Source organism: Ctenopharyngodon idella, chromosome 24 (assembly GCF_019924925.1).
Source record: "Ctenopharyngodon idella isolate HZGC_01 chromosome 24, HZGC01, whole genome shotgun sequence".
Lineage (NCBI taxonomy): Eukaryota > Metazoa > Chordata > Actinopteri > Cypriniformes > Xenocyprididae > Ctenopharyngodon > Ctenopharyngodon idella.
Genome location: NC_067243.1, coordinates 8,915,574 through 8,935,537, shown reverse-complemented (window position 1 = coordinate 8,935,537; position 19,964 = coordinate 8,915,574). Strand labels below are relative to the sequence as shown.

The 19,964-nt window shown below is 39.3% G+C and overlaps 1 protein-coding gene across 12 annotated transcripts in view; it reads left to right on the top strand.

Annotated features, from left to right (window-relative positions):
• Positions 1-19,018, top strand: part of phf21ab (PHD finger protein 21Ab) — a 30,984-nt gene extending 11,966 nt beyond the window's left edge. For 5 of the 12 annotated variants that reach the window (XM_051884609.1, XM_051884611.1, XM_051884607.1 and 2 more), the window contains 13 exons: positions 2,889-3,056; positions 5,714-5,968; positions 6,334-6,426; positions 8,701-8,991; positions 9,073-9,237; positions 9,331-9,382; positions 9,490-9,569; positions 9,674-9,734; positions 10,926-11,122; positions 11,740-11,895; positions 12,324-12,399; positions 13,137-13,240; positions 13,500-19,018. In XM_051884609.1, coding sequence (XP_051740569.1) covers positions 2,889-3,056; positions 5,714-5,968; positions 6,334-6,426; positions 8,701-8,991; positions 9,073-9,237; positions 9,331-9,382; positions 9,490-9,569; positions 9,674-9,734; positions 10,926-11,122; positions 11,740-11,895; positions 12,324-12,399; positions 13,137-13,240; positions 13,500-14,198 — 2,397 coding nt within the window. In that variant the 3' untranslated portion in view covers positions 14,199-19,018. Of the gene's footprint in view, positions 1-2,888; positions 3,057-5,713; positions 5,969-6,333; positions 6,427-8,700; positions 8,992-9,072; positions 9,238-9,330; positions 9,383-9,489; positions 9,570-9,673; positions 9,735-10,752; positions 10,776-10,925; positions 11,123-11,739; positions 11,896-12,323; positions 12,400-13,136; positions 13,241-13,499 lie in introns of all 12 variants that reach the window. The other 7 variants (XM_051884613.1, XM_051884620.1, XM_051884612.1 and 4 more) reach the window with 6 other exon arrangements.
• The last annotated feature ends 946 nt before the right edge of the window (positions 19,019-19,964 follow it).

The following is a 19,964-nucleotide window of genomic DNA, read 5'->3' as shown; positions in this document are numbered from 1 at the left end:
AGCGATAATCAGTGATGGTAGTAAGTGATTATATGTAATCTGATTATATGTAATCTGATCAGATTATGTTATCTAAAATGTATAATGTAATAGATTACATTCCTAACTACAATTTTTATAATGTAATTTGTATTTAGTAATAGGCTACAATTTCTAAGTAGTCTATCCAACACTGGCGATAATAACCCTGGTTTAAGCAGGGTTTACTTTTACTTTTCAAGCAACACCACAAAAACACCAGCATGTTTCAGCAGATCTGTGTGTCCAGGTCAATTTGTGTTCATTGGAGTAATTTCTGATTTGTTTACTTCAAACTGGTCTTATTGATTTCCTGAAGTGGCAGTTAGATCTTGTGGGAATTTTGGTTTATAATGATAAAATGACAGTGAAAATAAACAACATATATTTAATTGTTTTGCGGTGGAGAAAAGAGAAGCCAGCAGGACGGCCAGTGTCTGTGCGTTTAAGAGCTAACGCATGCAGCCTGCTGTGTGTGTGTGCGCATGCGTTTGATGTGTGTGTTGGGGCTTGTCTCGTCTACTGCTGGTGAAAACACTCCAGATTTTCAGAGAGTTTGAGATTGCACTTATTCAGTCGCTTCTTGGAAAGTCTGGATTTTTAGCACAGCGGTTTTGGAGCAATATTTCACTTTCTCTCCCTCTCTCTCTTCCTACTCTTGAAATTCTTCAGTTAGTTTCATCAAAGAATCGTCCCAGTTTACTGACTCGCAGATCACTGGCTTAGCTATTTGGCTTTTATCCTTTGAGAGAGATAGAGATGGAGAGAAAGAATAGATCAGTATAAGTCCACATGATTTGATTTTTTTTTTTTTTTTTTTTTAACTCTGTACTCAAATACAGAGGTTAAATATTGTATGTGTGTGTAGCTTTAGTCAAGCCAGATGAGGATTATAACATGAGGTGATGAAACAGTCCAGTGAATGCTAATTCAGTTCTCCTACGAAACCTGTCAAGCACCTGTCTAGTTCACATTTTACCTCAAAAATTCATGATAAAACACAGCTATGATCGCTTCACCCAACGGTTCTGTGTATCACTACACAACACCCTTAGCCACCACTCTTAGTAACATAAACTGTATGTTCTCAATTGATATTGTTCATTGAAACGTACTGTATTATGTAGAAGAGTATTGTGAGAAAGAGATCGAGTGAGCGAGTTTATTACCTGCATTCAGATTTAGCATTTTCCTTCAGGTCAGTCCCGTTTTCATAATAAAAAAATCTGTTTAAATGTCCGATGTATTATCTTGTCCTTTTAACAGTTAAGGGGTTTTCCCCTGACTGACAGAGCTAGTCAAAGCATTTGTCAGTTGTGTCTTGTTCCGTGTTCACAACAATTCAGGCTTTTCAATGTCTTTAGTCTTCGCTGCTGACTGACAAACTTATAAAGACAGTCTTTGCCGCCATCTAATGGTGTAATAATGTAACTTCTGTTGCTGTTCATGGTCAGGGACTATTTTTTCCAGCGGAAGGAAAGCTTTTAGTGACAGTTTACTTCATGAAAGTTGCATTGATACATATTTTTGGCTTTAATATTTGTATTATGTGATAACCGTTTTATAAAAGCAATAAGATACTTGAGGCTAGTGCTGTATCGTGAATAAGTCACGGCTGAGGCCAGGGGTTGCAGGCGCTCCGCTTCGCGTCATGCCTAACAACGCCGTGACTTATCGTAATATACTTTTTTAACAGCAAAAACTAAATACATTATGTATAAATATTATGATTGACCCAAAGTCTGGGTCAAAGTCTAAGACTTAACTATATATTTTAAATCAAACAGTTATAAGTAAGCAATAAGGTTGTACTATATCGTGAATAAGGCTTTTTTTTTTACTGGTGAAATGTATAAATGCATATCAGTGATAAGATTGTTTGAGGGAAATGTGATTAATTGTCATGAAAATGTCACAATGCAACAAATCTTAAATATCCTTTAAAAAAAAAAAAAGGCTTTATTTTTTTTTATTGGAAAAAACAAAATATTATGTTCTGTTTGAATTTCAAATATGACCTGCACAGGTTTCATAAGATTCATCTAATTTATCCATAAGGTGCTTGTGCATTGTGTCAGGTCAAAAGGTTGATGCTTTTTCAGACTCTCTTTCAATACTGTCGGCTGTGAATACGGTTTGTCTGCCTTTAAATCTCAGTTCCATTCATATAAATTCTAAACTCTTTCCGCATCATGAATTTTTATTTATGTGATTTTATGCTCGATGTGAGGCCCACAGCTGGCACGGCGGTCTGTTACGTATGTAAACTTTCTGCTTGTGAGTCTAAAGCCGCTACTATGTGATTGATCGTCCGCTTAAAGAGAAAAATAGTTTTGTCAAAATTCATTTTGAGGAAGAGACTTTCATTTGATGTTGTGCTTAGCACAATGGCTTTGTTGAGGAATGTGTGTGTATGTGTGTGTTTCCACTCTCAGAGGTGCGCTTTGGCTCCAGAGGACTCTGAGGCAGCAGAGTGTGTGAGATGAATTTCAATCACGTTTTTCTCTGTGTGTATATGTGTGTGTGTGTAGCGCTCAGTGGGCCTTTATAAAAGCATTTGCAGTGTTGTTAAGATGGTCTCGCACCTGAAGGGTCTTTTAAGCCACAGCTTAGCTTCATACCTAGAACAAAGAAAACCAGGGAATTTGGTGACTAATGATCTATTATTAGAAACCATTGCGGCTAGATATAAACAGAACATTGATTGGGGGGGATTTTCATTTTTATTTCCCAGAAAAAGTGCGTATGTGTGTTTCAGAACAATTTGACATGTTCGGCTGTTTCTCTGTAATCACCATTTCGTCTAACACACAATCAAAATGTGAATGCGAATGGATGTATAATTTCCCAGTAATTTCTCCCTCTCTCAGAAAAAAGTGGTGGAGCAGTTGCGGAAAGAGTTGCTGGTCAAACAGGAGCCCGAACTGAAACCACAGACGCTCCCGGCAACCGCAGATGGTAAAACCGTGCTGCTGACGCCCGCCTGTCCCCCTTCACAGCCGCCCACAGGGCCTCCACACAACCAGGGGGCGCCACAGGTACCGCTTTACACCCCAAACACCACACAGTTTGTAGACTCAAAGACTATACTCAGAGGTGATTTGCAGTGAAATATTTACTCACCACTGGTGAGACGTGAAGTCAGTTCCTCTAGCGCAGCAAAAAAGGAGCCGATTAGCTAGTTTACCCAAAAGGTTTATTGAAAAACAATTGTCCTGAGTCATCTGTGCTGCTCTGTTCTAAAGGTACACTTTGTAGTTGCAGACTCACAAACCGTTGTCCCTGAAATAAGCTTTGAGTTTGTAAAAAATAAGGTAAGAGTAACTTTAGAAGCTTGTAAAAACTTTATTGTTTTTATATAGACGATGTATGAACTCAATTGGCCTAGTTTTTTTTTAACTTCTTTTGTATTGTTTTTTTTTTCTGTGCTGAGGTTACAAGAGCAGTGTGACTGCTTTTTAGCATAGAATTGACTATTTTGCATAGTCTTTATAAACTATTGAACTTTCGATATAATTAAAATCCACATGAAATGGCTTTCACAATCCATTTTATTTCCCATTTTAATGTGGCGTACTTGGTGAAACAGATTATTCAACAGGAAAAATTTTGTGGGGCGGAACTACATTTATTTTATTAATATTTTAAAAAATATTTTTAAAATTTTATTTCTGTATTGTAGCATTTTTCTAAGTGAAACAGAATATTTAACGTGGAAAAAAATAGTAGGGTGGGACTACTGTTTCAATATTATTATTAATTATATTAATAATAATAATTTATGACATTTGGGTGTTACATACAAGAATGGAGCCAAACCTGCAATGAGAGTTTGCTAAAACAATGCCTTAATAGCGAATTGGTCATTGGCTAACATTATCTAATAGCACTTGTGGTGTAGGTGACAAGTGAAAATGAACTTTATTTTGAAGGTGTCCTTGTTACAGTGTAATCATATATTTAAGTACTTAGTAATAATAATTAACTACATGTACTTAATATAGGGTTATAGTTAGAATTAGGGTGTGGTGCAGGGTTAGTTGCATGCAATTAATGCACAATTTATAGTAATTACTATATTAAAGAAATAGTTCACCAAAAAATGATAATTATCCCATAATTTACTCTCCCTAAAGCCATCCTAGGTGTATATGACTATCTTCTTTCAACCTAACACAATCAAAGTTATATTAAATAATATCCTGGCTCTTCCCAGCTTTGTAATGGCATTGAGTTTTTGAAGCTTCAAAAATCGCATCCATCCATCATAAAAATAATCCATATGTCGGGTTAGAGGTCACTCTTCCGCCACAACTCGTCTCTCTCGTCTCTCTCATATGGCCATTGCCGGAAGCCAGTGATTATAGTTTATAAAGTTTTAAAGGGGTGGTTGATTTATGATTTCACTTTTTGAACTTTAGTTAGTGTGTAATGTTGCTGTTAGAGCATAAACAACATCTGAAGTTACGACACTCAATGCAAAGGGAGAATTTTTTAAAAAATTATTATTATTATAAAGAATTCGCTGTTTAAGGACTACAACAAAGGGCTCGTAGAGACTACAAAGAGCTTCTTCCCGGATTGGTGACATCACTAACCCTAAAATTTACATAAACCCTGCTCCCGAAAACACGCAACAAAGGGGATGAGGCCATGTTGAGCTGTTTTAGAGAAGAGGAAGAGTTGTTGTAGTAGAGTGTTGTTACCATGCCGTCATTTTAAGCCGGACTGCTTCACAAACGAGGGTCAATTCAATGCTGGATTTGCACAAAAATTTAACATGACGGCACATGCTAGTCGATGGGTTGAATCAACTCCACAGCAACTACATAAATTTATCCACTAACTGTTCAGAAACGTCCAGTTTCATTCTAAAAGTTGAAATTTTGGCTGCGTGAGATTCTCCAGCTTTGTTGTTGTTGAGCAACCGAAGTGCGAGCTGTTAAAGCTCCGCCCTTTTCTGGAAAGGGGGCCGGGAGCAGGAGCACATTTACATTTAAAGGGACACACAAAAATGCCATGTTTTTGCTCACACCCAAATATGGGCAAATTTGACTTTAAATGATCTGTTTTATTTTGAGCTGAAACTTCACAGACACATTCTGGGGACAGCAGAGACTTATATTACATCTTTTGAAAGGGGAATTATAAGTCCCCTTTATATATGGACATTTTTCTTACAAAAACCCATCGCTTCTCTTCAGAAGGCCTTTATTAACCCACTGGAGTCATATGGGTTATTTTTATGATGGATAGATGCGCTTTTTGGAGCTTCAAAAACTCAAGCTCTATTCAATGCCATTACAAAGCTGGGAAGAGCCAGGATATTATTTAATATAACTCTGATTGTGTTTGGCTAAAAGAAGAAGAAAGTCAAATACACCTAGGATGGCTTGAGGATGAGTAAATTACAGGATCATTTTCATTTCTGGTTGAACTATTCCTTTAACTACATGTAACGTGTAACAAGGACAATGTAAAATAGTGTTACCAAAAGTTGTTTCAAGTTGTTACATTTTGCCTTTTATCAAAGACCTTTTTTTCATGCACTGATAATTTGTACACAATAACTGCAGAGAAGTATAAGAATGTCATAAATTTTGATTTCATGTTAACTTTAACACCTTCATTTGTGTCTCCTCGTCCTCATTCATTGCTTCCCTCAATCAAAACCTACCCCCACCTCCTCAACTAGAAGACTCTCGCCATGACGCCGGTCATAACTGCAAAGACTCTACCTCTCGTGCTGAAAGCTGCCGCCTCCACCATGCCTGTTTCCATGGCAACACAACGCCCCACAGTCGCCATGGTCACTGCCATCAGCAACCCCCCGAGACCCGGCGCCAATTCCGACTCCCAGAGCACACCAATCAACCTTCAGGTGGCCAGCAAGCTACCCAATCAGGACATAGATGCCGCCACACGGATTGTGTCCAAGAATGTTATAGTCGTGAGTGTGAATCGCTGCTAACGTTTCTTCCTTTTCACTAGGTGTTTCCATATAACTTTTATATATAACAACCTTAAATTGAAGTAGAAATACCAATCTGTGTTTTTGCATAGCTTGAAGTAGACTAGTAGTAGTCAGACCCACTTTGCTTTGATGTGTTTATAACAGGATGTTTATCTCTCCAGTTAGTATGAAGATTTGAAATGACTTCCTTTCTGACAATAATGTGCTTGGCAGGGGTGTATGGTGGCATACTTCTGTGATGCAACCAGAAAGAGGCTAATTTCCTCCAAAAAGCAGACAATGTTGTGAATTTCTCTCGTTTTAATTGCTGAGTGCCCAATGAACGGCTGGTTTTGTCACAGGTGCAGGCCACCACCACCTCTGCCCAGCCTATCAAAGTTCCCCAGTTTGTCCCTCCTCCTAGATTGACGCCTCGACCCACCTTTCAGCCACAGGTGCGTCTCTGTTAGACCTGCCCCCTTCCCTTATGTATGTGCAGTTCCACATTGACGCCACCAGAGGGACACACAATCTAGTAAAGGCCCAGTGTCTGTAAAGCCTTTGTTTACGGAGACAAGTCCGATTCAAGTAAACTTCTCATCTTGAAACAGAGTTTTTAAGATGGGAACTGAAATCGCTCGAACACAGTCACCCAAACTTCTAAAGACAAATTCTAAAGAATTACTGTTCCACACCTAGAGACTCAAATTCAGGTTTTTTCCTCACAATAAAACTGACTCTCACCTTCTCCTTCCTAGCACTGGCTGTTGCTGTGATACTGTCTGCTGAAGTTTTTTTTTCTTTGCTTTAGGGCGCTTACACACAAGTTTATGCTGTCATAGATTGCTACAAATCTGTTGATTTCAATGGGGTTTTGTGTTGCAAAGATATAAGAAAAAAAACAAAGTGACGCTCTGTCATGCGACTTAAAGAAAATGTACAACTGCACTGCATTTTGACCTAGGCATCTGTAGACCAATGAAAAATTCAGTTAAGTCCACTGTATTACTGCTTTATTTTAAAGGGTTAGTTCACCCAAAAATGAAATTTCTGTCATTAGTTACTTACCCACATGTTGCTCCAAACCCGTAAGACCTTCGTTCATCTTCGGAACACAAATTAAGATATTTTTGATGAAATCCGAGAGCTTTCTGACCTCCCTATAGACAGCAACGTCATAACCAATTTCAAGGCCCAGAAAGGTACTAAAGACATCGTTAAAATAGTCCACGTGACTACAGTGGTTTAACCTTAATGTAATGAAGCGACGAATACTTCTTGTGCGTCAAAACAAAACTAACAACTTTATTCAACAGTTTCCTCTTTTCCCTGTCAGTCTCCTACGCTGTTCACGTTATAAACACTATTTTAACAATGTCTTTACTACCTTTCTGGGCCTTGAAATTGGTTTTGATGTTGCTGTCAATAGGAAGGTCAGAAAGCTCTCGGATTTAATCAAAAATATCTTAATTTGTGTTCAGAAGATGAACGAAGGTCTTGCAGGTTTGGAACGACATGAGGGTGAGAAATTAATGACAGAATTTTCATTTTTGGGTGAACTAACCCTTTAAACTGACCTGCTTCTTTCCACACACTCTAAATGCATTCCTACTTATCAAACACTCCATCAGAGCTTTCTCAAGTGTGTAAGCTCCCTTAGCATCGTGTCTACACTGGACGCAACCCGTAAGTGCCACCACTACAGCTTGAGTCTTTCAACACTGAAAGTGTCCAAGCTGCACAGCATTCTTTAACAATGTTTGTATTAACATTTGGCTGAATAACATTTCAACAGAGATCTACTGGTATGAAAATGCACTTACTATATGTAAGTTGCTGAATCACGTCTGGTGTAGACACAGTGTTTGAGAGTGACACAGTGTTTTGCTGTTTGTTCCTTTGTAATAATGCTGTTGCTTCAGTTGCAGCTTTTTATTTCTGCTTTGTTCTTTTACTATTGCTTTGGCTGACCCTATCATTAACCCCACCCCCTTAAAGAGTGACAGTATATCACCTTATACCTCAAAAAGCTACGTAATGCTGAAGTGAGCTCAGATGAATCCAGTTGAACTCATCATTTACTTACCCATAAGTCATTCCAAACCTGTATGCCATACTTTCTTCTGTGGAACACGGAAGGGGAATGTCTCGGTTTATCAAAAAGTCCATACAGTGAAAGTCAAAGTGGTCCAATGTTGTTTCAAAATGTCTTCCTTTGTGTTCAACAGAAGAAAGTCAATACAGGTTTGGAATGACATGAGGGTGAGTGAATAATGGCAGAATTTGGGGGGTGAACTAGCCCTTTAAGACAGGGGCCCTCAAAGTCCACTGTCTTACAGAGTTCAGCTCCAACCCTAATCAAACACGGCTGAACGAGCTAGTCGAGGTCTTCAGGATTACTATGAAGTTACAGGCAGGTGAGTTTGATCAGGGTTGGATATAAATTCTGCAGGAAAGTGGACTTTCGAGGGCCAAAGTTGCCCTCCTCTACTTTAACGGATTGTTGTGATGTTACTAAATTGAGCTCTGCACACAATGGGACATTTTCATCCACTTCCAAGCTAGTCACTGTGAGTGAACCAGAGCTCAGTGTTGGCATTACTTGGTCTCTTAACACAAAACAGCATGCATATTAAGGGCATGGCATCAGAGTGGCTTTCATAATCGATTGGTTTGGCGGTTTGACTGTATCTGCTTAGTAACCCAGCTTCCCCTTCTCCATTACACAGGTTCGACCAAAACCACCCATGCCCATCAATGTGCCCATCGCTCCAGCTCCTCCTCCTCCCATGGTGGCAGCTCCTCTAATCCAACGGCCCCTGATGCTCACTACAAAGCTGACGTCATCTCTGCCTGCCTCCGCTGGGCCCATCCACCAGGTCCGTATTGTAAACGGACAGCAATGCGCAACCATTGACAAGACCACGACCACAGTCACAGGCGGCACCACGCAAGTCACAGGCATTGTCATCAGTCCTGCCCAGACACTTCAGATCAGCAACCTTAATTCAGACTTGAAGGTAAGAGCACCTTTTTAATTAGCCTGCCCATGTCCTCTAAACATCCAAAAGACGTTTTTTTTTTGTTGTTCTTGCTCTAAGAATCATTCAACTGACTGGAGTGCATTCCTTGCTTCTTGTTCTCTACATCAGACTGTGAAACCGCAAGGAGGACCTGAACAGGTGGTCACAAGTACACCACCCTCATCCTCTCCTTCTCTTCCTCCTCCTCCTCCAGCTAAGGTCAGACGAGAGGAAAGCCCACAGGTACTGTGCACCTTCACAGAGTTAACAAAACCATCATGTCTGACAAATTCTGTCTTGAGCCGAAATAAAATCTGATATATTTTCTTCCTTCAGAAACTTGCCTTTATGGTGTCTCTTGGGTTGGTCACACATGACCATCTTGAAGGTAAGTCCCACTGGTATCAATGATGTACTGTGGGTTTCCCCTAAATTAAAGTTACTAGGACAGGAAGTTTTTCAACCAGGTGTGCATGGAATGTCCTTTCTCTCCAGAGATTCAGAGCAGAAGACAGGAACGTAAGAGGAGAACAACAGCCAACCCAGTGTACAGTGGAGCAGTGTTTGAACCTGAGGTACAAAAAATGTTCTGTAGTTCGCTCATTAGTTCATTTGATTTTGAGAGCTTAGATTGTACTTCCACCTCCTCTAACATTCTGACTTCTCTCGAATGTCTCAGAGGAAAAAGAGTGCTGTCACTTACTTGAACACTCCACTGCATCAAGGCACCAGGAAGAGAGGTCTGTACTTGCCTGTCTTAGTTGCTTAAGTTGATGTATTGTAGCCCTGCTGTTTATATGTACCACCTAACAGACCTAATAGACACCTGTCTGCTTTCTCTTGCAATTCTGCTTTGTTGTCTTTGCTAGAGCTTGGTCTCTCTGCAGTCTCTGCACTCTCTGATATTTTATAGGATAAAGTTGGTGGTTGAGGAACTGCTCCCTCAGTTTGTATAGTTTCCAGATATAGAGACATTTTGCTTGTCTTGGACTTGTTAACATTTGATTTAAGTCTCCAAAATCAGAGACATTTGAACAATGTCAGTAGAGTCAGTAGGTCTACTAGGACAAATATGTTCTCTCAGTCTTGCTTACTTCAGATTGGAGTCTCTTGTGTGCTCTTTGCACTTTTTTTTTTTTTTTCTTTGAAAATATACTGTTATTTGCTCTTGAATTTCAGAGCGGTGCTTCAACATGATTGATTTGTCCTTGAAAGACTTGACTTGGTCTTCACAACAATTACTTGAACATTGACTTGAACTTGCCCCTTGGACCAACTTGGGCTTGGTCTCTCAAGACTTCACCTCAAAGGCTTGACCTAGGACACTACCTTTAAGTACTTTATAAACATGTCTGTTTGCAATAAAAGGTATAGATAAGAAAAGTTCTATTATTGAATACAAATGGCAAAGGGGGGCAGATATTCTTCTGTAGTGAATCCAGAGACAACATTGTTGATCCTATTCTGATCTACAACGCCTTATTAAGTTTGTGAAAAACTTGTTACTTGTTCCTGTAGGCAACATCTGCAGAGAAATATATTGAGATTTGAGATTAGATGTCTATCTGTTTGTGGCTTAGGCTTAGACTCTTTCGCACTCTCTCTTTTTACTCTTTCCCTCCTTTTACTCTTTCTTTCGCTCACTGCTTTTCAAATTCCCTGCATGCTGCTGTGGTCGTCTGTTGCACTAACTGCTTTTTGTGACCCTCCCTTCCATTTCTCCTTCGCTCTCTCCCTCCTTTCCTGTTTCCATGCTAGCCAATGAGGATCCCCTCTCTAAGGTATGTTGCAACTAGAAAATGCCATTATTTTATTTCATCTTTGTGTTTTTTTTTTTCTTTCTTTTCCCTTTTTCCTCCTCCATTTTTCTGTTCCTTTTGGTTTTGTTTTTTTGTTTGTTTTTCTTTTCTTGTCTGTCTCATTTCACTCAGGTCGCCCTCCCAAATACAGCACCACCACCACCACCACCACCAGCAGCACGGCGGTGCCGGAGCTGGGCTGCAACCCCCTGCTCTCCCCCACCAGCAGCCTTCCCGCCTCCCCAGCCCTTGAGCGGCCTGACATGGGGGGCTTTCCCCTCTCAGTCCACCCTCATTCTGTCCCCCAGCCCAGCCCCAGCTCCGGGGATGTAAGTAGCCACCTGCCAAGTCTGGGCGACCATGTTGTTGACAGCCCCCACTTTTATTATTGTTCTAGTAGAGTTCTCTACATCACAAGCTGCCCCTACCCCCCAAACCCTCCACTGCATTCATCCTGTACACCTCAATGTGTACCGGAGCAAGGTAACTCCTGTTTGTTAGACTCCTGCATTCACCCTGGAAAGAGAAAGACTGACCTTCTAGCACTGTCATTCATGTGTTTATTTGTTGTATTTGTTGATATGGAGCCAGCAGTCTTACAAAGTGAACAGTCTTTCTCTACTTTCCATACAAATATCAGGCCTGAAGTAATTAAATATAGTATAAAATTTTTAAAAGCCAAAATATCCAATACTGATAATTACATGATACATTTTAATAGTGATTAATATAGGTCCCAATAATAATAATAATAATAATAATAATAATAATACTAGCTAAATATCCAGTCCCCTAACTAAGTGAACAATCCAGTCACCTGTGAGCCACTAGACAAATAAGTTCAAACAGCAGTCAGTTCCTCTCCTCCCCACCCTTCCCGCTATCATCTGATTGGCCCAGACCAGAAGGGGGCGGTGGTACTGACACCTGCCGTTCTTCCCGACAGGGAGACATCCATGAGGATTTCTGCACTGTGTGCAGACGCAGTGGACAGTTGCTCATGTGTGACACATGTTCGCGCGTCTACCACCTCGACTGCTTGGACCCACCCCTCAAAAACATTCCCAAAGGCATGTGGATCTGTCCTAAATGTCAAGACCAGGTAAATAATAGCAGCACAATGAGCCCTTGCCCTCTCCTCTCCCAGGCTAGTCAGTGATGTCTTCTTTTAACTGGAATTCAGTCCTTTAAAGCACATACATTGTTATATAATTAGAAATGGGAGATCGACTGGGAGATCAAACTCCCCTTTCCCTGCCAAAATGAAGTGTACATTTCCCCCCTTACACAAATTGAGTTTCTTCAGGCATTAAGGCTGTTTCGTCCTTTGTAAGCTCTCACATGGTTCGCTATTGATTGTGCCTTTTTTTTCCACTCATCATGTAAGTGTAAGACAGCATCCAACACTCCCATTGAAGTTCTGTTATTCATCACTGTTGCCATATACAATTGATCTTAGTTTCTCTCATGGCTTTCCAGAGGTCAAGTGTGCACAGCACTGGTCTGTTATTGAGAGAATTTCTTTTACAGATTCTGAAGAAGGAAGAGGCCATTCCATGGCCAGGAACCCTGGCAATTGTCCATTCCTACATTGCGTACAAAGAAGGTATTGATATTTTGATTTTTGAGTGTAGAAATTTGTACCCCTATTTTACATTTTAAGTGGTCACATCTAAGGCCTGGTATTAAGATGGTCAATCAGATCACAAGTAGACGAGACAGACACATTCCCATTTACACCTGGTATTTTAATCCATCTCTTTTGTCCACTTTCAACCACTTCTGTCCTGATTTCTTTGAGGGGAGGGTCTATGGGCAGGTAAATGTATTTTTTTCAGACCTTTCGAACTAATGGACAACATCAGAGAGCAGCAGCTTTCATTTCTGCTCTGATAGCCTTTAAGACCGTGTTAGAGTGCGTGTTAGAAATCTGGAATGATGAGAGAACATTGCGCTTGGCAAGTTTTTCATCTTCAAACCAAACTTGGGTCTTTAGCCAACAAAGTTTAAAACCCGTCTGGTTAGTGCGCTTCCCATAATGTTTATGCATTAGGTCAGTAGGCAGAGAGTAGGCGGTCTTTTTGGAAAAAAAGAATGAAAGCAATCCGGTTGAATGCGTTTTTGACTACCTATGTGGTCAAAAGTGGACAAGCTCAAAACGTTTTAGACCCCGTTTACACCTGTATTTAGCATCGTCCACTTGTGATCCGATCGACCAAAAAGCATCTCAATACCAGGTGTAAACAGGGCCAAGTATATTTCTAATCATTTTGGATAAATATATTTGTATAAATCTGTGTTGGTGCCCATTAAATTGATGGGTGTTTTGTCCCTGTCCAACAGCGAAAGAAGAAGAGAAGCAGAAGTTAATGAAATGGAGTGCCGAACTAAAGCTGGAACGAGAGCAACTAGAACAGAGAGTGAAGCAGCTCAGCAACTCTATAACAGTGAGTTATTTATTTATTTTCCTCTTTAACTGGAGTTTTTCCAGATTCAAGATTAATTATACCGCTGTACTATGTCTCTCTGAAGAGATGCTTGCCACAGAAAACCAATTTTAAGGCAAGCATTCAGCTCTATTTTCTGGCTTGCCACACACTACACCGTAGTTCTTTTAAGATTTATTTTAATGATTGTTAGCTGTATTGCTAATGTTAATGTAATTTTATAATATGTATGTAACGCTGTATTCCTGTTCTTCAACAGAAATGCATGGAGACCAAGAACAGCATACTTGCACGTCAAAAGGAGATGCAGGTCTCTCTGGATAAGGTGAAACATCTGGTCCGCCTAATCCAGAGCTTTAACTTGACTCAGCCCATGGAGACTGACACCCTACAGGATTCCAAACAGGACTGTACAGAATCAGGGAGCATCAAAGACTCAAAGGATGCTACGCAAGTGTGTGTGCAGGAGAGTCCCACAGAGCCTAGTGTGCAAGTACCAGTTGCTGTAGCAGTCCCTGAAGTGAAGGCAGAGCCAGAAGTGGGTGAAATGGCAGAGCCAGCAACCGCAGTCACACCTGAAGCTGCGTCAGGTGAATCGGGAATTAGTGTCCCGGAAGTGCCCAAAACCACAGTTGGTGACGATATGATGGATACGGCGAAAACAGTTGAGGCTGTGGAATTGCCTCAGGTCAGGGACGTAAAGACTAATGGAGAAACGGACTGTGATTGTACCGGCTTAAACACAGAAGAAGAGGAGGGTACTATCGATGCCACAGACTCGGCGGACTCTGAGAACATCCCTCCCAATGACAGTAGTTGTGCAGAGGATGCTGGGAAGATGGAAGTGGAGTTGCAGGAAGATGGAAGTCATGGCGTGAACACCAACAACGGCAAAACCTCAGAACCTTCTCAACAGGCTTTGCCAGCCCCTCTAAGCAGCGTGGACAACCCCAAATAGTTTTCAGCCTCACCCTAAACACACATCACCAAAACATTTAAACAGATTTCCTATTGCACCTTGGACTGGTGCACAAAGTTGCCAATCTATACGTATATATATATATATATATATATTATACATATATATATTATCTATATCCAAATAAATGTTGTCGTTTTTTATTTTCTTTCTTTTCTTTTTCTTTTTTTTAATGCATATGGTAAAACTGTGTCAACAGTACTTCTACATCCAAGGCGAACTAGTCTTGGTTCTTGTAGACCAAGAGAGCCCAAACTTGTGGGAGAAAAGGGTGACTTACGAAAGAGTGTCATGCCAATTATTAGATTATAAAAAAAATAGTAGTTTAATAATATTAATAATAATAATAATAATAATAAGGATGATGACGGTGATAAAGATGATGATTTATCAGATCAGACCAGTGTGTGCCTCCAACATGGGGTTTGTTTCATAGGTTGTCTTCTCTCCGGGAGGAGAAAGGCAGGGCAGACATGTCCAAAGACTGCATGAATATGCCCACACCCTGTGCACCTCCAGCCAGGCCTGAGTGGACTGGCAAAACCAAAAGCTTCTCTTTCCAAACATGATTTTAAAAAAAAGAAACGCATCAGTATTCGCCAGTGGCAAGGCAGTGGCTTAGAATCCTGTTGCTGGCGTAGGTTAGGCTAAATCAGGACACAGCCAGGACTGCCTATAGCAACCCCTCTAATTTCTCTCCTCCACCCTACATCTTCTTGTCTGCATTTCCCAGTTAGCAGTAAAGTGTCCCATCTCAAAGTCATCTCAGGCTAATTAGCGGTAGAGTGCTCTGCAAAGCCTCTCAAGATCTTTGACAAAGGGCTGGAAGAGAAAGCTACGCCAGAAGTCACATCTCGATAACTGCAACAAATCATGCGTGGTAGATTAGTCTGAAAAGTGATGGTGGTTCTGTGTATTGAATGAGTCTTGCTCTAAAGTCAGTGTGTGTGTGTACTCGATGCTGTTTGTGGATTTTTTTTTTTTTTTTTTTTTTTTAAAGAAAATATATTCAGGTCTTCCTAGTCTTCATTGAAAATAAGTGCTTTTCTGTTCCATGAAACAGTTTGTTATCAAAGGTGTTTAAAAATGGCATGAATTATGCAAGCAGCTTTCTCAATCTCAGAGATGCACATTGCATAATGAGTGTCTGTTTTTGTTTGAATTCTGAACTGCCAAATGCTTTAGTTTTTTTTTTTTTTTTTTTTTTTTAATCCAAAATAATGGAAATATCCTCTTACTTTGTGTTTAGTGTAGAGTATAATGGACTAGTCCCGTCCCCATTTTTCCAAAATCTTTTTTTTTCTTGAAAAACAATAATGACTAAGTCACAATTTGCTGTCTTAAACTTGAGGGTTTGATGTATGAGCCAAATTGAGTAATAAGAAAATGACAGAAAACCCTTAATTAAAGCACAAGCTTTATTGCAGATAGCTAAAGCAAACGCACTAAGAACCTCTTAAGAGACTTTCTGAGCAAAATTTTCAAAAGCGCTTAAATCTTTTTCTGTTGGTTTTTACAATGTTTGCCAACATAACATCCTGCAAGAAGGAAAACAGTGGTCAGTTACTGACGTACAAAGTGGGAAGCACTGTTTAGGACAGTCTTCTGCTGGTTTTTGCTGGCTTTTCTTTTGTGTTGCGTAGTATCTGTTAAGTCTTAAACAGTGATGCACGGCTGGCACCTTTTTTATGTTTATGTCAGGCCATTCCAAAAAAAAGCATATCCTTTATACCTTTGTGATGAAAGCCACTCAGGCTAGGATTGAACAATTTAAGCATATCAAATTCCACGTATTTGTTTTAAGACACTTTTGTAAGTGCTAATTTTCACCATGTATACAATAGTGCTTGTTTATTTGGGATTTCAAAAGGATGACGCATTGCAAATTCTGACTGTTTAACCATGAGAGATAACAATATGGATTCTGAGCTTGAGATGACGTTTACTGTTTTGTCTTTTTTTTTTTTTTTTTTTGATGGATTTGTCTTGTGTAGTCAGGATTTCATGGCTTTAAAACCCCATTTGTGGTTCTTAGTGGATGGGGTCTTGGTTATATCGACAATGTGCTGCAATTTCTCACAATCTACTGTGAAAATTCACATACTTATCCTTAATACATTCCCATAATGCCCTCTTACCCTTTGAGCCAGGATTGGGTAATGATGGATAAACATTCATATCATGGCAACCATTATTGTGGCATACCGACATGAATATTTAAGGCCTTCCAGAAGTCACCATTGTCAGTCTAGAGAATATTTAAAGAAAACTACTTTTACTCCTTCCTGTACAGGTGCCCAGAGTGCCTTCAACCTTTTACATACAGAATTTAATCTCCTAGCTCACATACATGTCTTTCCCTTAAAAATATTGAATGAAACTGGTCATATTTCCCTTTCTCTGCAAAACATCACTCATTTAACCTCTATTAGAAGCACATTTGTTGTAATTTGATTGGTTAAAGTGAACTGGTTGTAGTGATGTGCTTGTGTTGATCTGGTCCTGTCTGTCTGTCTGTCTGTTTACTAAAGCTAGTTATCTGCTGTGAAGTTAAAGAGCCCCTCTAGTGTAGGCGATATTTTAAGGAGTTGCCTTGAGTTTTTTAACACTCTGAACAAAAGTATATCTTAGTGATGCACAAAATTGGTCTGTAAAATAAGAGTTGTTCCTTATAATGTGTTTCAAAATAATTCATTGGTTAATCGGAGCACTCTGTGCCACCAAAATATTAAGTGTGTGGATTGACATTCATTGGAAAAGAAGTTCTGGAAGTTTAGGAAGTCATGGTTTCCTGTCTTAATGCACTTTTTATAGGAATGTCCTAAGTATTACTTGGTTTTGTTTTCCAAAATACTTAATTGTCTGCTCGTTTTAAGTTCTCTTTTAGTGTAAAATTCAGGAGATTTTTTTTTCTTTTTTTCTTTTGTCGTATCACAAAACAGGACTGTTCAGACCAGTGACTACTACTTAATGTCATACATAACACTCTGCTCTTAAAACGATGTGCACCCTTTCTTATTCCTTCAGTCACTGAGTTAGAATACTGGACTTGTACCTGAATCAGGTATTTAGATTTCAGCCTTGACTATTAGCAAGGCTGAACGGATCAAAGAAAACCTGCAATCTGATTGGATAGACTCAAACGCCCAGAACACCACCTGTCCAATCAGTTCAACAAAAAGCATGCCTTCTTATGCAAATTTTTTATATGAGTTTTGTCAGACTTTTTTAATATGCATTTAGTTTTGAGTTTATTTTGTAAAGATTTTTATGTGAACTTTGTGTCACTTTCCTTTTTACATGTCTGGCAAAAATGATGCCAAAACGAAACAGTATACATATGTACATCTCTTAAATACACATGCATTTTTTTGTGTTGTTTAAATTATGAACAATATACATTTTCACAATGGCATCTGTAGAAAATAGTTCATTCATGTACAGTTACAGATGGGAATTATTTGCGGCCCACAATTCTGGGCTCTTTGGAATATGGAAATGTGGCGTTTCAGCTGTGTATGAATCTCATGGACCGTTACTTTCATTCAAGTCTGCCTTTGCTAGCACAACATGCTGAATGTTATTGTTATCTTGGGGCGCTGGGTGGGCGGGTTTGGGGGGGGTCCAGTGGTTGTGAGAAGATATTTATTGGTCTTACATGGCTTATCTTGCAGAGTGCATGTAATCTGTTGTGGGTGGGGGTATTAAGAAAGAAGGGGAGGGAACTTCTGAAAGCCACGCATTCAAAGCATTCAAGTTCTGTATACCCAAAGAGACTGCAAACATGCATTTTGCTATTAGGAAGCCTTTTTATATGCATTCGAGATACATATCATTGAAAGTTTTTTTTCCATCACAGTTGATTTCTGCTCTAGCTTGTGGCTCTGACATGTGGGAAACGCTTTCCGCCAGCTTTCTGAGTTGTCTGTGGCTTTGCAATTTTGGTTTTAGAACTTTTAAAAGGTGAAAGGTTGCGGTGTACATTTTATGCATAAAATCCAAACATTTTCAGACCCATTTCAGCTGTTCATCCTGTCACCTTAATCTTAATAGTTTGTAGATCATCCATATTCTTTATGGTGCGTTATAATTCCACAGTGACAAAGAAGTCATTGTAGTTTCAATGTAGTTTTTGTTCACTTTTCATACTCAGTCATGATTGTGGCCTTCTTGTACTGTTGATGCATTTCATTTCTATTGTCGTGACTTCCCTGATGTTGTGCACTGTGTGAGCGAGTGTGTGTTTGAGCAGGTGTGTGTGTGAGCGTTACCTCATCTACAGTCAACTGTCAAATTGGAAAACATTTTTGTTTACGCGTGCAAAAAAAGAAAAAATCTAAAAAAAAAAATCTTCCACTTGATGAAACACAAAACAGGATACATTGTAGCGACATGAGTTATTTAAAAAAAAAAAAAATGAAAAAAGTTCACCTGGTGTGCTGAACTAAGTGTAAATGGTTTATTACACAATATGAATATTTGTAAAATTGTTTGTATTTTTTCATAATGATTTTAAAAAGGAGTGTGTTTATTTTTTGACTTTTTTCTGTTACAGAGCTCTCTCTCTCTCTCTCTCTCTCTCTCTCTCTCTTTGGTCTTTTTTCCTCCTCGTTTGTTCGCCTGACATTGTGAGTGAGTCAGTTGGTTTTTACCTCTCCTGTATTGAGCCTGTGATGAGTCCTTTGTATGCAGTGTTTTGAAAATACTGTAGGGAACATGGGAAGAAATTGATATTAGGAGCATTTGATCAATTTGTATTTATTTATTTTATCATTTTGTTAATAAATTGACAAAGAATATTTGCCTCCCATTTGTCTTGAATTAAATTTATACTGCGCCCGAAATCGCGTACTGCCCAAGTAGGTAATATATTTTAATTTTAATTTACTTCGCAACTGTTAACAAAGTATGCTCTATATAGTATGAATATGGGTAATATGAAATCCAGATGTACTACATCTGCCATGTTGTTACCATCATGTGATCTACCTGCGTCAGTTGCGTCGCTTCACTGTCATTCATAAATCCCCTCCCGTGGCCTCATGGGATAGTAAAGTGTCGAGAAATCGAGTACCCCCAAGGAATTGGGTCTCCTTTAGGAAAATGCATTAAAAGCCCATTGAACCAATGAGATCACTTGGGGTCCTAAAGGAGACCCAATTCCTGGGGGGACTCGATTTCTCACGACACCGGAAGTAGGTAATCTGGGGACCTACTGTTTTTCAAATACATACAGACATACTACTCTTTTTGCTTACTGTTTTTCGCTTACTATATAGTAGGGAAGTATTCGATTTCGATTGGCCTAATGACGTTTGAGGGCAGAAAAGAGATTTAAAGTGTTAGGGTGGATTGGAAGTTGAGCTCAAGTGTAAGTGAATTATGACCTCCAAAGCCTCAGTCTGTGCTTTTAAAAACTACAACTACCACAAGGATGTCCTCAAGTTGTATAAAGCAACTTACTTTTAACATAGAAGCTTTTGTTGTGACTAAAGATTTACTTCTAAATTAAAAACTTATGTCCTGTACTGCAGATGTGTAGGACATTCCTGAAGCAATTCATGGTGAATTAAATACTAGACTAAACCAATGGAAATTCAGAATTGCATGAAAATTACTCCAGCTTCTTCCACTTGATTGTTGTGACATTAAATCTACCAAAATAGCAGCAATTTCAGTAGTAAAATGAAGATAGTTACTCCTATTGCAACCATTTCTTTTTGTCATTTTAAAGCGGTGTGCACA